This window comes from Trachinotus anak, unplaced genomic scaffold (assembly GCF_046630095.1).
Source record: "Trachinotus anak isolate AG129_WGS33_773 ecotype Australia unplaced genomic scaffold, CSIRO_AGI_Tana_v1 ptg000005l, whole genome shotgun sequence".
In the NCBI taxonomy this organism is placed as follows: Eukaryota; Metazoa; Chordata; class Actinopteri; order Carangiformes; family Carangidae; genus Trachinotus; species Trachinotus anak.
The window spans coordinates 27,144,934-27,161,135 of NW_027273856.1; the positions used below are offsets into that span (position 1 = coordinate 27,144,934).

Here is a 16,202-nt window from a genome sequence, read left to right on the forward strand (position 1 = left end):
CCTTCTTTGACACTATAAATTGTGCCCAGTCCACCGTGACCACTTCCACCTGAGTGATCACAGGGCAGTGCGCGTTTTAAATGTTTACTTTGGCATGAGTATGCGAAACGCCGATAAAATATTAAATAATTAGAAACACTTGTATTCCAGTCACCCCAATATGTGGGCCATTTATTGCTTATTTAAAGCCACCGGTGGCCTTGCACTTCACAGTTCAAAATGTCATATAGGCAGTCACATGGCTGCAAGAGAAAAACCCAGCATCACTTCACTGCTTTGTGGGTTTCATCCCTTTTACAGAGCAGCAATCAGCAAAAATGCATTTGTCCCCTAGAAATAGCGAGAGCACATTAAAAAAAGTCACTACAAGTACCTTATAAGCATCTTTTTACATTTTGTTACACAACACGTTTGAATTTAAAGTCGCTGCCTGAGACATAATTTTTTTCCCCCAACATAATGTAAATTCCAAAAACATTTCAGCAAATACATGGTCAACATGTAAATAAAACATCAAACACAGTTTTGCCAGGTTGACATACTAGCCCTGCTCAAAGCAATGTCAGCCGACACCATAATACAAAAAATACAGTATATTATTCTCTGAAGGGACTGGGATTTTTTTTAAGGGAATAACAAAATTCACAGCAATAGATGTATGATACAGATGATACTTGTGCTTTTAAGAAGCCAACAAAGCTCCGGCTTATGCTGAGATGGTTAATAATCAAAGGTCAGACACTCCTGCCCCCTTTGTGATCTAGGATTAATTTCTCTATTCTCTTCAATGCTGAACAACAGCAGTTTCTGTGTGTAATATAGAAATCATCAGCTGTCTGAGCTCAAAAAGCAGCTGGATATTTCTAATGATGTAAATCGATATAACTCTTGGCTACTTCCTTAACATGTCATTTTGTTGCACAGTGTGATTATAGAGGCTCGACGTTAAACGCTGCCAAAGGAATGAGAAAAATGTTTGTTTTTAACATCAGGTAGGAGGTGTGTCTGAGCTCCGTACACCACTAACTAGCTCTTTGATTATCTTCTTGATGTCTGACGAAAGCGCTGCTGAAGGCTTCACCACGATGTTTGGTATTTGGGCAAAGCAATGCTTTTTTAAAAAATAGCTTATTATTTGAGAAGAGTGCAGGCTAGCTTAGCATTCTCCCAAATTTTTTTTGCATATACTATGCCCACAGTGTACTACATATATAGGCATACAAGGTTGAAATTTCTGCAAGCCGTTTCATCCTACAACTCTAGGAAGATGAAAAAGCAGCCTTCCAAAAAGCTGGTGTACTCCTTTCATGTTGGATAAGTTGCTGTTACTCTTTCCCTGATTCTGTCATGAGAAAGCTAGAAGTTATCATCCTCATCTCTTCGGGACATTATGAGCTGCCTCCTTGGACCTGTGAGATGCGGGACACTGGAAGGAGAGTCCAGCACTCCAGAGTCCAATTTAGGAGTGGAAGTGCAACGCGGACCGACCCGGCCCATGAGCCTGTGAAGGGCTGGATCACTGGGGATGGAGTTGAGGCGAACTCCTTGTTCCAGACTCCCTATGTCCCTGTCCAAACGGGGGTTACTTGCGCTGCTGGGAGACTGAGGGTCAGCGCTGAAATACAGGGTTGAACTAGACTCTGTGGGGCAGAAATATGGCTCCGGACTGTCTCCAAACATAGACTTGCCCTCTGGTGAGCTGCGTTTAAAATCGGATGCGGGTGACTCCAGCGGACTCTCCATCTCCAGACTGTCGTCCTCTTCTTCAGGTCGCTCGGTCGACGAGGGTTCGCTCACGCTCTGGAACTCATCTTTGCAGTCCGACAACGGTGCCAGGCCTTTCCCCTGAGACTCAGAGGTGGAGACGCCCTCACAGCTGCCTCCTGCTGTGATAGTCATGCCCTCATTGCTCTTAAACTCTTGGTTGTACTCATCCATGTCCAATATGGCTGCTGCTCCGCCTGCCCCGTACGCTCTGTTGATCTTACCCAGGTCTCCTGTTTTAAGAGCTAGTCGGATCAAGAGCCAGTGGTGGTGGTAGCAAGGGCAGGAGCTGTTAGGCCGGCCTCCACAGACTCCCGGGTGGTCCAGCAGAGTACCAGCCACACCTGAGAGGGAGAAGCTGCCATGGTTTTGAATGGAGGGAGCTGGCAGGCTCTTGTCTCCGAGAGAGAAGGAGGACTCCCCCTGTTCTATACATGTGCTGCCCATGTGGTTGTGGTTCGTACCCTGGGAGATCTCTGTTGACTTGGGATGGAGGAACCGGTAGTACAGGACAAGAGAGGTAGCACCTGGGAAGCACAGGGACAGGAAATAGTTGATGTTAGTACACTGAGCATGTTTTGCAACATCTGTCACAAGCAGTAGTCCAAATCACAACAGAGGCCTGCAGCAGAGAACACTGTATACACACTGGCTTCGCCTAAATGAAATTCTGGTGTTGGGTATGGACTTCACATACAAGTACACTAACTAGATACCCAAACATCTGAATTAACCAGCATTTGACCTCATTTCACTCAGTTCTTTGCTTCCCTTGGTTCCTATCCTTGAGTGTCCTACAACCCACATACGACTCTGTCACCTGATTGCTGAGTGCAGTTTATGACTTTATCCTGCATATGAATATATTGGATGGTAAAATTACACTACATCACCAACTGTGCTTGTGCTATTGCTATCATTTAACAAGCAGCACTAAAAGGGCTTACTGTTTGTAATGCAATAACACAGATAGCTGTGTTGTTCCACTTAGAAGCACTTTTAACCTATTTGAATCACCAGTGAGGTTATATTACTCACATACCACACAAACTATTTTGGTACTAGTCTAATTATGAGCAATGACTATCAAACCTGAGACAAATCTGTAAAATAATGACGGGAGCGGAGATGACTCACCGAGGAGAAAGCTACACAGCACAGTGGTGGGAAGGGTCATGCTGTCCCATGATGCTTCGCTAAGGAAGTCAGAGGCGGCCAGCAGCAGAGTGGCGTTCTCTACAAGCATGAACTAAGGGAAGAGAGAAGGTCACACCATCAGTCATCTGCAGACAGCTTTACGTCACTGTAAGCTAAGGACACAGAGGGGAGGATGACAATGCAAACTATCTGCCTACGTGTGTATTTGTGTGTGTGTGTGTGTGTGTGTGTGTGTGTATGACTCCTGCAAAACAGATGCCGGGATTAAACACTGCACAAACAAGTTAAGGAAGAGTATTTTCATCCAAATTCAGGCCTTACTGCATAAAAGCTGCCCATGCGGAAGCGTGAGGGCCCATCTTTGACGTTGAGGAAGAGGAAGACGTGGACGAGCCCCATGATGCCATTAAAGGCACGCCAACACCATGGGCCAGTGCAGATGTCTGGTTGCTGTGATACCAGCCAAAAGGAGGCCGTGAGCCAGTGGAAACCTGGAGGTCAACGTAAAAATAGATGAGATGGTGCAAGCGCAACAGAGGATCCATATACAGTGTATCAAGCGGATGCAGAGGAGCAACTGAGAAACTGGATCAAGAGGACATGCTGCATCACTCTGAGGATAACTGCATTCATAAACTCACATGCACATGAACAAAAAGCAGATCTTTTTATTATTATTTTTAAATTCTGTGTCATGCAGAACATAAGAATCTCTACCTCAATTAGTCATTGAGGCTCTTGCGCCTTTATTCGTATTTGTATACTAAGTTACTTTACTGCAGTGATTATTATTTCATTGAATCCTTCCTCCTCCCTTCAAAAGGTGTCAGGCGGAAGTGTCAGCTAAACTAAAGAGTCCATGGAGCTTGCTGCTCACCTGCTACTCCACAGACCCACCAGTTAAACACCCTGGCAAAGAACATGAGGCAAGTCACCCTGGCACCCAGCATGCCCGCCCTCCACACCAGCTGGCATAGCAAGGCAGCCGGAGGCATGGCCAGGTGGCCTGGTCGGATCAGACAGCAGGCTCTGCTGTACAGCACCAGGGCCCAGGAAATAGACAGCACACACAGACCACAGCAATAAGCCACTGAAGGTAAAAACAGACAGAGAAAGTAAGAAAAAGAAAAGACACCATCTCCTATTCAGACACTGTAAAACAGTTGATATGTCCCAAACATCACGTAGATTCACCGAAGCAAATGTAAGTTTACCTGGCGACATGATGCCCACATCAGTGGACACCACGACATACGCTTGCAGCAGGCTCTGAGGCAGTGTGAGGACGAGGGCCTCCAGCAGCCAAAGGGCAGCAACATCTGCCTGCTGCATGACAGCGGCTCCGAGCTCAGCCACTGAGCCCTGCATCCGCAAGACAGACCTCATACAGTCCCACAACCTGCCAGAAGAGGGGGCCAGAGACAGACACCAAAGCAATGAGTAACCTCCTGGTGAAGGTTGCAATGACAGAATGATGCAAATGTCATTTTTACTGTGCACTTTGATGGGACCTAAGTGTGTCACCTATTGTTCTTAAGGCACAACAAGATATGTTCAAAATATGCAAATCATGTTATAATTTCTACAAAATATCTGGAGTGGGAAAGATCTCACCTTTTGAAGATGCCCAAGTGCAGTATGTGTATGACAGAGAGGTAGCATCGCCTGTCATCACCATCGTCATAGTACCATTTCACACTTAGCAGTTGAACTGCCGTCCCCGGTAGAAAGAGGCCGAGAGTGAGGCCCGCCCACTGCGTCTCCTCATTCCAAAGGTAAAACCCTATACAGTAGATCACTAACACACACACACACACACAACAGAGACAGACATAAATCTTATTTATCATGTAGTCGTGCAGGAAACACGGTACATAAAACCCAGCATGTGTGTGAGGATTTGATGAGAGCTGCAGAGGCCAGCAGCAGAGTCCTTGAGAAATTAAAAAGCACATACGCCTTGCTCCAGTGAACTGCCCTTTAATTTGCAAGGAAGCCGTTCTAATTAGATGATACAAGCACCAAAACGAAAAAAGAGATATGTCAGACTTATTACAAAACACCAACTTGTCAAGGACTAGAAAGTGCATCACTGTATTGATCAGTTTAACTGTTCATCCAATATATCTGTAACAGGCTAATTCCAGGGTAGCGGTGGGTATTTCCATCAGCTGGGAATGGTACAGTATGTCTGCCAAAGTCAAAGTCAGACTGCACAGATCCAGTCACCTCGTTTCTCTTGTGTCCTGCCCTTGCCCCATTGATCCGCTTAGTCAGGGAATCTTCTCCCTGTGTTGCAAGGTGCTTTCAATACACACTCCAGATGTGCATTCACTGGTATGCTTGAGTAGTAATAATAATATCATCAGTAGTAATAACAATCTTATATTTTAATAATATGTCTTTGGGCTGTAGGTGCAATTGAAATCTAATTGTTGAGCATTATCCCTGTAGGTGTCGAGGACAGGGTTTTACTGGATAATGATTAATTTAATTTAATGGTTAAATTTAATCTTTTTGTGTGTGTGTGTGTGTGTGTTTTTGTGACCCTGCTGTATGGCCCCTGGAGGTCCTGGGGCCCCAGTTTGGCAAGCCCAGCTGGACTAACCATTGCATTGCTATGCATCTGAAAAAGAACTGCTAGGTTTGCTGGTTCGGTGGTAAAGCCTGTGCTATAGCATCACCATCTGAATTGTGTTTCTAACCTGAGCCACGGCTGCTGTTGGAAGAGCTCCAGCACGAAGCATCAGGGCTGAGCAACAGCATTTTTTAATTCATTGCAGCCACCGAAAATACCCCCACAACCGCAAAACATTTCCCTTCACTATTTTCAATCGAGACATACAGTATCGGGTCGTAGCCTCGCCAGCTGCACCACTACAAAGCCTGGCGCTGCGAATTGTGTGCCCACTTACGAGCGCTCCGTTCGGCCACGATAACCAGCGCCGACGCGCCGAGCAGCGCCGCCTGGCACCACGCTATCCAGCAGCCGCTCCGCCGGGCCACCGACGGCATCCTGCGGGCAACCGCCCCGGCAGCGTTTATCATGATGCGAACAGATGGGAGGGAGAATCGCCCGGTGACATTATCCTGGGCATCTTCCTTCACCCCGGGTACATCCGCTCCTTTCTTCTCCCGCTGCCTGCCCTCCGTCAAAAATATGTGACGTCACCGCGCTGCGTTAAAGGGGCATCGGTCTGCTGACCGTCCCGCGGCTGTCCCCCTGCTGCTGCACCTGCTCACAGCTCCCCTCCCCTCCACCTGGGAAACATTACCTCTTCTCCACCTAAATCCCAAAAGGCCCGTATGTTTCATTGCAGATATATCTTCTTTATTTCCAGCAGAGAGATGTTTGATACCGATCTGAGTTCCTCCCATAAAGAGAGGTCACAGGTCAGGGTCAGCCCTGGGTCCTGTCTTTTCTAAAGAGTCAGCTCCAGAGCAGCTGGCAGGCATTGTGTGATCTGATCAGGAGTGTGTCCTGCATGCTGTGTATGTTGTAAGTTGTCTCATCAGTGGATAACCTCCCAAACACTACGCTACCTGACACGCTTTTAAGTTGTAATCTGAGGAGTGCACAGGGTCAGTGTCAGTTTCATTGTCTTCCAGTTCGCTTGTGTTTTCTTTATTCAAAGTGCTACAGTGAAGATAAGTAATCTGACAGTGGTGTTTTTATATCTCAGAATAAGCTGTGGAGTCTTCTGTTGTGGGTTTATTGTCTGACAGCTGATTAATACTGAAACTAAAATATGGAAGTGTGTGTACAAAATTAGCAGCCGGATCTTTATTTTGTCCTGTGTGTTGCAGTGGGGGGGGGGGGGGGGGAGTCATAACAGGATGTTTATCTATGCCACCAACTCCCCACAGCAATACAGTGCACTTACACAATGCCAAGTATATACGCTCCACACAAACACCTGAAGTTTCCTCTAGGTGACCGCCTCAACACTTAGCTCACTTACACTAGTCATGCCTGTACAGTAATCATCACTTTAATTGGTAAGCATAAATATGCACTCATACATGAACAGAAACACTCAGTCAGTGAGACCACAAATAAAAAGAAATTCAGTTTATGCATAAATCACATGTTTAGTTGTTGCATGATGCTCTAGAAATACAAAACAAATTACAGAAAATTTCAAAAATCTGTATTTTCATACATTTTTGATTCATATTAGCGACAGAATAAATTAAGAAAGATTTATACATTAAATCAATCAAGTCACAGGTCACAGGCCATGCTGGTAAAGTTTTGATTCTTCACAGGCTATAGTCTCTGTAGAGTATAGGCTAGGCAATCCATGATTGAGATAAGGCTTTACTTCAAATAGGGCAGTAACAGACAGCTGCTGAGTTGACCTGTAAGGATTATATGGCTGGATTAGCAAGGCTGTCTTAGGGCTCTGACATGCAGCTTGACTCCAGCTTGATGCTGGTTGGATGCAGAGGTAGAGGGCTGCCATGATGCAGCTGAACATCAGAGCACTCCTTTGCTGATTTGCAAATGCTCAGCTCAGTGTCCCCTCTGGTGCCGTCCTGGTGGCCCGAGGTGTGAGTCTCCATCATCTGTATTAGGTCACTAACATTCCCCTTGTCCATCTCGGCCTCTGCAGCCATGGCCTCAAGCTGCTCTGCTGCCTCGCTCATGTCAAACCTCTCGATCTCGGAGTTGACTCGGTGTAGCTCCTCTGGCGAGTGTCTTTGGGAGCCCGAGGGGGAGAGAGGACAGAATCCTTGGAGGTGCACCTGGAGGCTGCAGTAGTGGATATAAGCACAGGGGCACCGGGGGCATCGATGTGGCCGCTCCCCAGTGTGGAGGCGTTTGTGCAGCTTGAGGTGGACGAACTGAGTAAAGCGGGCTGGGCAGAGCTTGCACTGGTAAGGCCTTTCACCTGAGTGTAGCCTCTGGTGGGTCTTCAAATTACTAGTGCTACTGAATCGTTTATGGCACACCTGTGTCAGAACAGATACACAAGAAAATTATTATTAAATATCAAATATCAGCTTTCAGGGCAATTTCTGGACATTAAAGCAATAGCTGTGTCTCCTTAGTTGCAAATGTAAAAATGGGTTCATGTGGTTATCTGAGCCGAGAAACAAACCAGCACATAAGCCAACATAAAACAGTGATTTGTTGTTTTTACACTTTAATTTTACACCTTAACTTCTGTATGGATTGAACAAACAGGATATAAAATATTATTTAGTGAGCTTGTTTCTGCGAAGCTAAGCTAAACTAACTGGCTGCTAATTCCAGCTACATATTTGCCCTACAGACATTAGTGGTATAAATGTTCTCATCTAACACTAAGCAAGGCAGCAAATAGACATGTTTCCCAAAATGTTGAACTATTTTTTTAACAGCTGTCTCCATACCTTGCACTCATGTGGTTTTTCTCCTGTGTGAACCAGGTAGTGTTTCTGCAGGTGGGCCAGCTGAGTGAAGTTCTTGTTGCAGGTCTGACACGTGAAGGGACGCTCTCCGCTGTGTACTCGCAGATGGACCTGGGGACAGCATGTCAGAGATGAGTGTTTGCATTTTGGTGACTGGTTAATTCGGGCATTTCTCCACCGTGCTTTAATTTGATGAAGAGGAACTAACCTTGAGGTTGGACAGCTGCCCAAAGACCTTTCCGCAGACGTTGCACTCATACCGGATCTTTCCGTTCTGCCTGGTGAGAGGGTAAGACAGAGTCTTGTAGCCAATGATCTGCCCCCTTTCTTGTTTGGTCTTCCTGAGGTCAATTGCATCCTCAGTATTGCTCCGAGTGGCAGAGGTGGGTTGGGAAGGGAGGCAGTCTGAAGAGGCGCCCATGCCCACTGGTGGTGAGCATCCTCTGGTTGCAAGAGAGGGCAATGCTCCACAGAGTGAGGTGACCATGGATGAGGCACTGGGTGTGGCAGGTATAGTGAGGTCTGCGTGGACGTTGTTGGGACGGGAGTGTTTGAAATCTCGGAGGTCATCTGAGGGGAACCTGAGGTAGTTAGTCCTATTGGATATGAGGTCCTTGTGGTCTTTGTGTTCACTGCTTGGTGAAAGAATGAGGTCTTGTTTGGTACTGGATAGTGCAAGGGCCAAGTCTTTGTGTCCGTTGACTAGAGGATGGAGTAGGTGTGCACAGCCATCAAAAGGCAGTAAATGAGATGGGAGTGTTGCGTGAGGTTTCAGTCGATCGCTGTAGAAAGGGTATGAATGAGGTAGAATGCTGTTAAGGCCAAGTGAGTAGTGAGGCAGATAATAGGGATTGTGCCTCAGAGCAGGATGAAGTCGATCAGGCACGGAGGGCTCCTGGTAAGGTTTGGCTGTAACAGGGCCTTGACTGTGCTGAAAGCTGAAGTGCAAAATAGAGGTGACAGGACAACCTAGAGCAGGCCTTTTGGCAGTCGGAGGGCCACAGGATGGCAGGGATGGCAGAGCCGCATATCTGTGCCCATTGATAGAGTCGGAGTTGGGTTGGATTGGGTAGACAACACGAGGACACAATGGAAAACCTGCTGAGAGGTTGGTCTGAGGCAAAGGGCTGTCCAGACGCCTGGGGCAGGTAGTCAGGGATCTGGAGGGCACATCCCGGAGGATTTCCGAGACGCTGTGTCCTCGTTTCACTGTTGCCTTCTCCTGAGCTTGACTCTGCTCTGTGAGACAAATAGAAAATTGAGAAATTACGTCAGAAATGTGAAATAATTTTTAGATGTAGGCGTAACAGTGTCGCCATTGAACTGCATGGCACGCACACCCACGACAATGATGTGATCATGCAAGAGTGTTCCTTGTTGAAATCACCATGCCATCTTTACTTTTAAAGATACCTACTAGTCCAACCTGTTGCTTTATGCTTTAAAGATTAGAAGATAAAAGTTTGTTTTTTTATCAGGTGTGTGAGCCTGTCTGCCAGACTTCTTCCTGGCACCCTATGAAACGGGACACCACAAATGAAACAATAGGAGTCTGATCAGGATACAGATAGCATGGAGGACAGGAGTCAGTGCATTAAAGGGCTTGTCAGTTATAAGTGTACTTTCTATGTAAGGCAGGACCGGATATACACAGGATGAGAAACAACTTCACATTTGAAAGTGACTGATGAACCACAGATTTCACCCAGACATTAATAATCCTAAAAGATGCTTAATGGAGTGGAAAATATACCACTAACCTATACATAATATTTATTTTTCCTCTGAATTCTACACACAGGTCATGTTTACGAAATCTGTATTCAAGCCTATATTTAAATGAACAAATCGTTCAACTTTATACCGAGGAAGTGACAAGCAGAGACACAAGCAGAGGAAGACAAAATACAGAAGTTAAGTATCCATGTACATCTCACCTACTCTCACAACTAACATCAGCCCACACAAACACAGAGCAACCCTTATCTACTGCGTGCCCCCCCCCCCATCCCCATCCCCCTCATCCCCCCACCCCCACCCCACCACCGTCTTCTCCTGAGAGGCCAGCTCTCAGCAAACAAATAGCCGCCACTCAGTGAGATATCAATCTGTCAGCGGCTTGCCTTGTCAGGAAGTTCAAGTAGTCACTGGAGCGCTTCCTACCTCTCTTCCTCCTTAAGAGCCAAATAAATAAGGGGGGCTTGTGCCAGAATGCTGTCAGCACCTCAGGCAGCCTCTCTGCTACCATGTGCACTCTTTGTGTTTGTGAATGAACACCAAATGTTGTGTTTGTGAGTGAGCTGCCAGCTGTGTTTCTATGTGGAGTTTAAAAAAAAAAGGGAAACTGAAACATTACCTAAAGTCCTGAAATTGGTCTTACTCAGGTACTATGGCTACACACCTGGAGACAGGTCCTCTCTGCTTTCAGGACCGTACTCTCCTCCTTTGTGCTTGGCTTTGACAAAAGGGGCTGTGGGTGTGACTGAGTAACTTCTGAAACACCCACACAAAGGCTCTGTCAGTGGGCCGGTGCTTTGCCTTACTCCACAATGACAATGCACACCAGATATGTGTCAAAGCGTGGGCTTAGTAACAGTTTCTGTTAACTGCTGAAACACTCCTAAAACCTTCTCACACAGATACTACTACTTCATTCACACTTACCAATACTGTCAATAGCCAGTTGGCCCAGAGGAGGGTAGTTACAGCGCTGGGCAAAGTCCGGGCAGTACCACACCAGCAGCTCCTGGCCCAGCTGAAGTGGTTTGATGGTGTAGAAGTAGATGTCCAAACCGCTCTGGCACGCAACCAGGTTCTGCTCCTCCACAGAACAGGCTGGGTTGACGTAGCGCATCCAGTTGCTGCGCTCCTCATTCAAACCATCCAGGATGTGGTGCAACTGCCCCTCAGAGAACACCTACAGTTGTTGAGAGTACCGCAGAGATAACGAGAGGAGATGAAAGATCACCTCAGTCGAAGGTGAAAAATCGACAACCGTGACAAGGCTCTGAATGTGAAACCATGATGTCACAGGTTTCCTGATGCCTTTATGGTAAGTGCTGTGTGTTCTTTCAGCTGAGATTGGTGCTGGTGGTGCACACTGAACACGAATTTCCCTGTATGACTGGATTGTAGTATTAGGTGTGCTACCTCCCCCACTGCTATTCTCACTGATCATCACTGCGTCTGAGTGATTGCTGACCTTTTCAAAAGCAATTTTGCTCATTTAAATAGTTATCCCGCCCTCTCTTTAGGTCTGCAAAATTTCTCTTTGTACTATCTGCTCTTTCACTTGAGTCATGACTGTAATGTTAACAGATTGTCTGTGTTAAGGCTGCTGCAAGTTTTGGTTGGGGTTGCATGATTTCAAGGTTGCTGACTCTAAACTGTAGAATTACACAGACGCCTGTGTGTGTAATGGAAGATGTCCTGATGCTGCTGATTGTAACATAACAGTTCTCAGGCTCAAAGCCACTTCCTTGCTTAGTCAGTGTGAGAGTTTGTGAATCTGGAGAAGTGCGGACATGTGTATGGTGTATTTACTGGCAGTGATACCACTGCCGAGAGAAGCGGAGATAGAGGAGAACCGCTGCGTCACTGAAACCAAACAGCTGTGTGTGTGTGTGACCTCAGACAGCCATGCACAGAACTGGCAAACACTGCATGCACTTGTAAAAACCATTTAATCTAGTGACATTTAAAGACACCTAAGCACTGGCAGGCAGAGTCATACTTTCACAAGATGTCAGATATTGGCCACAGCGGTAAACTCGTGCCACACCACAGCCACAGCAGCACCTCCGGACGGAGATACAGGATGTGAACGGTTCTGAAACACAAACATGCACAAACACAAATCCAGAGACTCACACGCAGCTGACTTACCCTCCAGAAGTACTTCCTGTCAGCGCCTGTCAGCAGTATTTCCTTGGTGTAGCTTTCTCCCACCAGAGGGCCAAAACGTGTCCCCTTAGGAATCAGCTCCTTGCTGGTCACCCCGAGCACCTGTTCAACAAGGAGGACATGGAATCATCAAACAACAGAGTAGGTCACAAATTGGAGGCCTGGGCGAGCAGAGCCGGATGCCCACTGAGTTGAAAAACATAATTAGAGGGATGAGATTCTTGGGACTTTCAGCTCTACTTAGCTGACCCTCCAACCCCCCAGCCTGTTTCTTGGTGATTAACGAAAAGGATCAGGTCAATTCACTGGAAAATTGTGTCTTTGGAATGACTGGAAATTAGGAATCAAGCACTTAGCTCCTATTGACTGTCATGCCAACGCTTCCACAGAGAAAATGAGAATTTTGCAGGGCTGTGACAGAATGTGCTCCTTCCTTCACATGCTGAATATTTCATAAGCCAATCACCCGAGTTATCTTTAGTTTCTCTACCATATTAAAATTTCACTACTACCCTTGTTCTGCTACCTGCAGGTGTGAAACTCACCCCTCTGTCTCAAGCCTCCAGGGTGGGGAAGAGAGGATAAGGTGTCATGGGCACACCCCGACCCGTCAACTGCACCTTGAGCTCTGTGTTCAAATCCCCCTAAAGCAATGGTAATGTACTCTCTCTTTCATCTTCAGCAGCATTGCCATAGTGTATGTAGCTGGATCAACTGCTGCACACTTAGCCATACAGTTTAATCTGCTGGTTTTACCCTTGCTTTTATTGGCTTTGTCTGACATCTCTTGTGACAGTAACATATCCTGTTCTTTGGTGTTAACCAGACTCCAGATAGACCTTAGTAGAAGGTCAAGTGGTAGAGCAGGTATTCCGCCGCAGACGCCCGGACTACTTCCCCTGATCTCACCTGATTACCCCCTTTTATCTGCAGAGACTCAGCCCTAATCTTGCATGAGGAAATGTTTTCCTTTTCATGAATAGTCCACAGTGGATTCATCCTCATCATGCATTTACTCATCCTCATCTGTGACTTCCTCTCCCTTGTCAGTCCAGTCCAACATCCTCCACTGTAACTGCCACACACTCAATCCAGAGGACTGTTTCCAGTGTTGTCCATAAGGTGGACTCCCAGCACCTTAGCTTTTGCTTTATGTTGTAATTGTGTGCTGGTGACAAAAGGGGTTGAGAATTTGAGGTAGCTACTAATCACAAAGACCTCAGGCAGTGTGCTGAGGGGCTTGGCTATTGTCTCTGTCTTTGCCTCAACACATACACAGCAGAGAGGAAAGGCTGAAATTAGACAACAACATGTCAAGTACTTCCCGCCTGAGGATGGATGAGCGCATGGAAGGAAGCTGTAGTGACGCAAGGAGTCGGCAGAAACACAAAACATAAAACACACACAGTGCATGCTTACATACTGCTTTGATATATTGGCTAGAGATATAAGAGATTGATTTGATTGTTTTTCTGCCATGGGTTTTTAAAAACAACTCCTTGCGAACCACTTTCTTCCACCAACTACACCAAAAGAGGAGCCTGCTTTGCTGCGTACCTCTGCGGAGTTGTGGCAGCGTTTCAGGGCCAGGTTTCTGGGTAAGGATCTCTCAGCTCTTGTCCCTCTGAGGTTTTCGGACTCTTGTTCCAGAGGTTGGTCCTTCACAATGTAAGTGCACTTCTCTTCAAAGTCTGCCTCGCTCCATGACGTCATGTCTACGTCCTGTGTCTCTGTCATCCTTGGGGTAACGATCCCTGTGCTTTGCGGTGACCTTTCTGAGGTTAGCATGGCTGTGGTGTACTGAGAGGAGGAGGCCTATAGAAAAGACAGACACATAAAGTAGGGAAATATGTTGTCAAATCTCACTCATTCCATATCTCTAAAAATAAATAGATGGCCATGGGAGTGGCATCGAATTTTGTTAACCAAAGACACATTTTACCTTTCACCTTTTGCTTTTATGTCACAATTTAAGGGAAAAAACACAAACAGTACAAACAAAAACAGTTCATATATCAAGGGAAGTTAAGTTTTGAATAGAGCTAAAATTAGATTCCTGAGAGCGAAGTGTGACACAGAGGAGGCAGCAGCAACTTGAGGATGTTAAGAAGGAGGAGAAGTAGAGGAGAATGTAATTTTCTCATCAATTGCTACCACCGGACAAACAAACTTCAAAGTGGAGCCTTCATGCTCACTGCCCCACAGCCCCCACTGTCCCATACATCCTGTGACTCTCCAAATCACAACCCCTGGGCTATAAGGGAGGTTCCTGTGCATGTCTGCCCCGGAGCAGGACCACTTTCACAAGGAAACCAGTGCTCCCAGTGAATCGAGCAGACTTCCTCTGACTGACTGGGACTTGGCTCTCAGCCAGGTCTAAAGTCTCTTTCTTTCTCTCTCTGTCTGTCGCTTACTGTCTCTCCCACCCCTGCTCAGGAAGATTGTTGTCAGGGAACTAATTTTTGACAAAATCAGTGGCCTGACTGATAGGCTGACATGGTGACATAGTGAAAGAGTGAAAGAGAGGAAGATAGAAGACATGTGATTAAAAGACAATGCTCAGATATGCCGCCTGAGAACTTCCTTTTAAGGTTAATCACTATGAGATAGTGATAGATATCTTCTGCTGTTCTGTAATATTTGGTAAGCACTCATGTGACTTACGTTCCCTCCTGAAGAGAGAGAGACTGAACTCAGCATAAAAACTTAAATCCTGCACATCTGTGTATTAACAAAAATGGAATAGACAGTCATTCTTTTAAAAATCACACGCTAATTTGACATGTGCGTGCAACAACGTCTCGTGCCGCAACAACAGAATATATCAACGTATTCTTTGAAGAAAAAAAAAAGAAAGAAAGAAATGCAAATAGAAGTAGTGAGACGAAACTCATGGACAATGTTTCACCCTATTTTTCACCACAGTTGACTCGGAATGACTGTCACAAGTGCTATAACTCACTCTGAAACCATCAAACCTAGTGACACAGCAGAAAATATATTCTGAAAATCAAGACATGAGTCAAAGGCACGCAGCTGTGGCTTGCAGGACAACATGCGACAGGCTGACTCTAGAAAGCAGTCTTTCCCTTCGTCTGACATTACATTTCACGGGACAGTGTCGTAATGCAATAAAGAAATGGTTTGATCAATGAAAGAATCTAACCGCAAACCATCCTGGTAAATATCTATCTATCTATCTATCTATCTATCTATCTATCTATCTATCTATCTATCTATCTGTATATATATATATATACATATATATATATATATATATATAATTAGCAAAATCTCTATTGTTTATTTTAATTCATAAGATGATTTTTAGAAGGATGTTGCACACTTACTGTGAAGCCTTGAGAGGAGCCACACATAGGGCAGGCTGTCCGTGCCCTCCTTGAAAGCTGGAGTGTCTATGAGCAACCAGTTGTCTCTTGCCCCCTCTCTCTCTCTCTCTCAGCCAACCTCAGTATCCTGTGTACCTGTGTGTGACTGACTGCGCAACTGAACCCTCGAGTGTGTGACTCTTTCTCTTGCGTCTTACAGTGGAGGAGGGAAGGTGTGTGTGTGTATGTGTGTGTGTGTGTATGTGTGAGAGAGAGAGAGAGAGAGAGAGAGAAAGAGAGAGAGAGATACACTCCCTTTTCCTCTCGTGCTCCCTCCCCCCCCTCCTCCCCTTTGCCCCATGACTCCTCCTTGGAGAGTGTTTGTGTGTGTGTGTGTGTGTGTGTGTGTGTGTGTGTGTGTGTGTGTGTGAGTCACTCTCTTGCCCCGGGGTGTGAGGCTTTCTCCAGGGGGGTGCACTGGCTGTCACACAGCTATGTCCGGATCAGACAAATACATCTTCATTTTCTGACAGTCACCCACTCTGTCTTCAGGTGAGAAGAAGCCAAACCTGTGTTGTGTTTGGACGCCAAGGCCACAACACAGAGGAGATGAGATCATTTTTGTACATGTGTAATGCAAAGTGAGATTTG

The 16,202-nt window shown here is 46.0% G+C and overlaps 2 protein-coding genes across 2 annotated transcripts; both read right to left on the bottom strand.

The window, feature by feature from the left end:
* Window positions 1–139: 139 nt before the first annotated feature.
* On the bottom strand, window positions 140–6,098 carry xkr5a (XK related 5a). Its single transcript, XM_071479426.1, has 7 exons — window positions 5,838–6,098; window positions 4,537–4,720; window positions 4,137–4,321; window positions 3,800–4,012; window positions 3,244–3,413; window positions 2,902–3,013; window positions 140–2,291 (listed from the first exon to the last, which is right to left on the bottom strand). Exons 1-7 carry the CDS (start codon window positions 5,968–5,970, stop codon window positions 1,357–1,359), a joined length of 1,932 nt encoding a protein of 643 aa, XP_071335527.1. The 5' UTR covers window positions 5,971–6,098; the 3' UTR covers window positions 140–1,356.
* An 881-nt stretch (window positions 6,099–6,979) lies between these two features.
* prdm1c (PR domain containing 1c, with ZNF domain) lies at window positions 6,980–15,827 on the bottom strand. The gene is made up of 7 exons (XM_071479425.1): window positions 15,573–15,827; window positions 13,780–14,037; window positions 12,205–12,324; window positions 10,984–11,236; window positions 8,528–9,558; window positions 8,302–8,430; window positions 6,980–7,878 (listed from the first exon to the last, which is right to left on the bottom strand). The coding sequence occupies exons 1-7, from the start codon at window positions 15,597–15,599 to the stop codon at window positions 7,321–7,323; spliced, it is 2,376 nt and encodes a 791-aa protein (XP_071335526.1). The 5' UTR covers window positions 15,600–15,827; the 3' UTR covers window positions 6,980–7,320.
* Window positions 15,828–16,202: the final 375 nt, after the last annotated feature.

Bases quoted from the DNA above. Each gene is read 5' to 3' on its own strand.
- xkr5a (XM_071479426.1), bottom strand. From the start codon at position 5,970: ATGATAAACGCTGCCGGGGCGGTTGCCCGCAGGATGCCGTCGGTGGCC. The intron at 4,721-5,837 runs GTAAGTGGGCAC...TGTGTGTGTTAG, and splicing joins CGTGGCCGAACGGAGCGCTC to TGATCTACTGTATAGGGTTT. The intron at 4,322-4,536 runs GTGAGATCTTTC...CTCTTCTGGCAG, and splicing joins CACTTGGGCATCTTCAAAAG to GTTGTGGGACTGTATGAGGT.
- prdm1c (XM_071479425.1), bottom strand. From the start codon at position 15,599: ATGTGTGGCTCCTCTCAAGGCTTCACA. The intron at 12,325-13,779 runs GTACGCAGCAAA...CTTGTTGAACAG, and splicing joins GCTGCCACAACTCCGCAGAG to GTGCTCGGGGTGACCAGCAA. The intron at 8,431-8,527 runs GTTAGTTCCTCT...TGCTGTCCCCAG, and splicing joins GGCAGCTGTCCAACCTCAAG to GTCCATCTGCGAGTACACAG.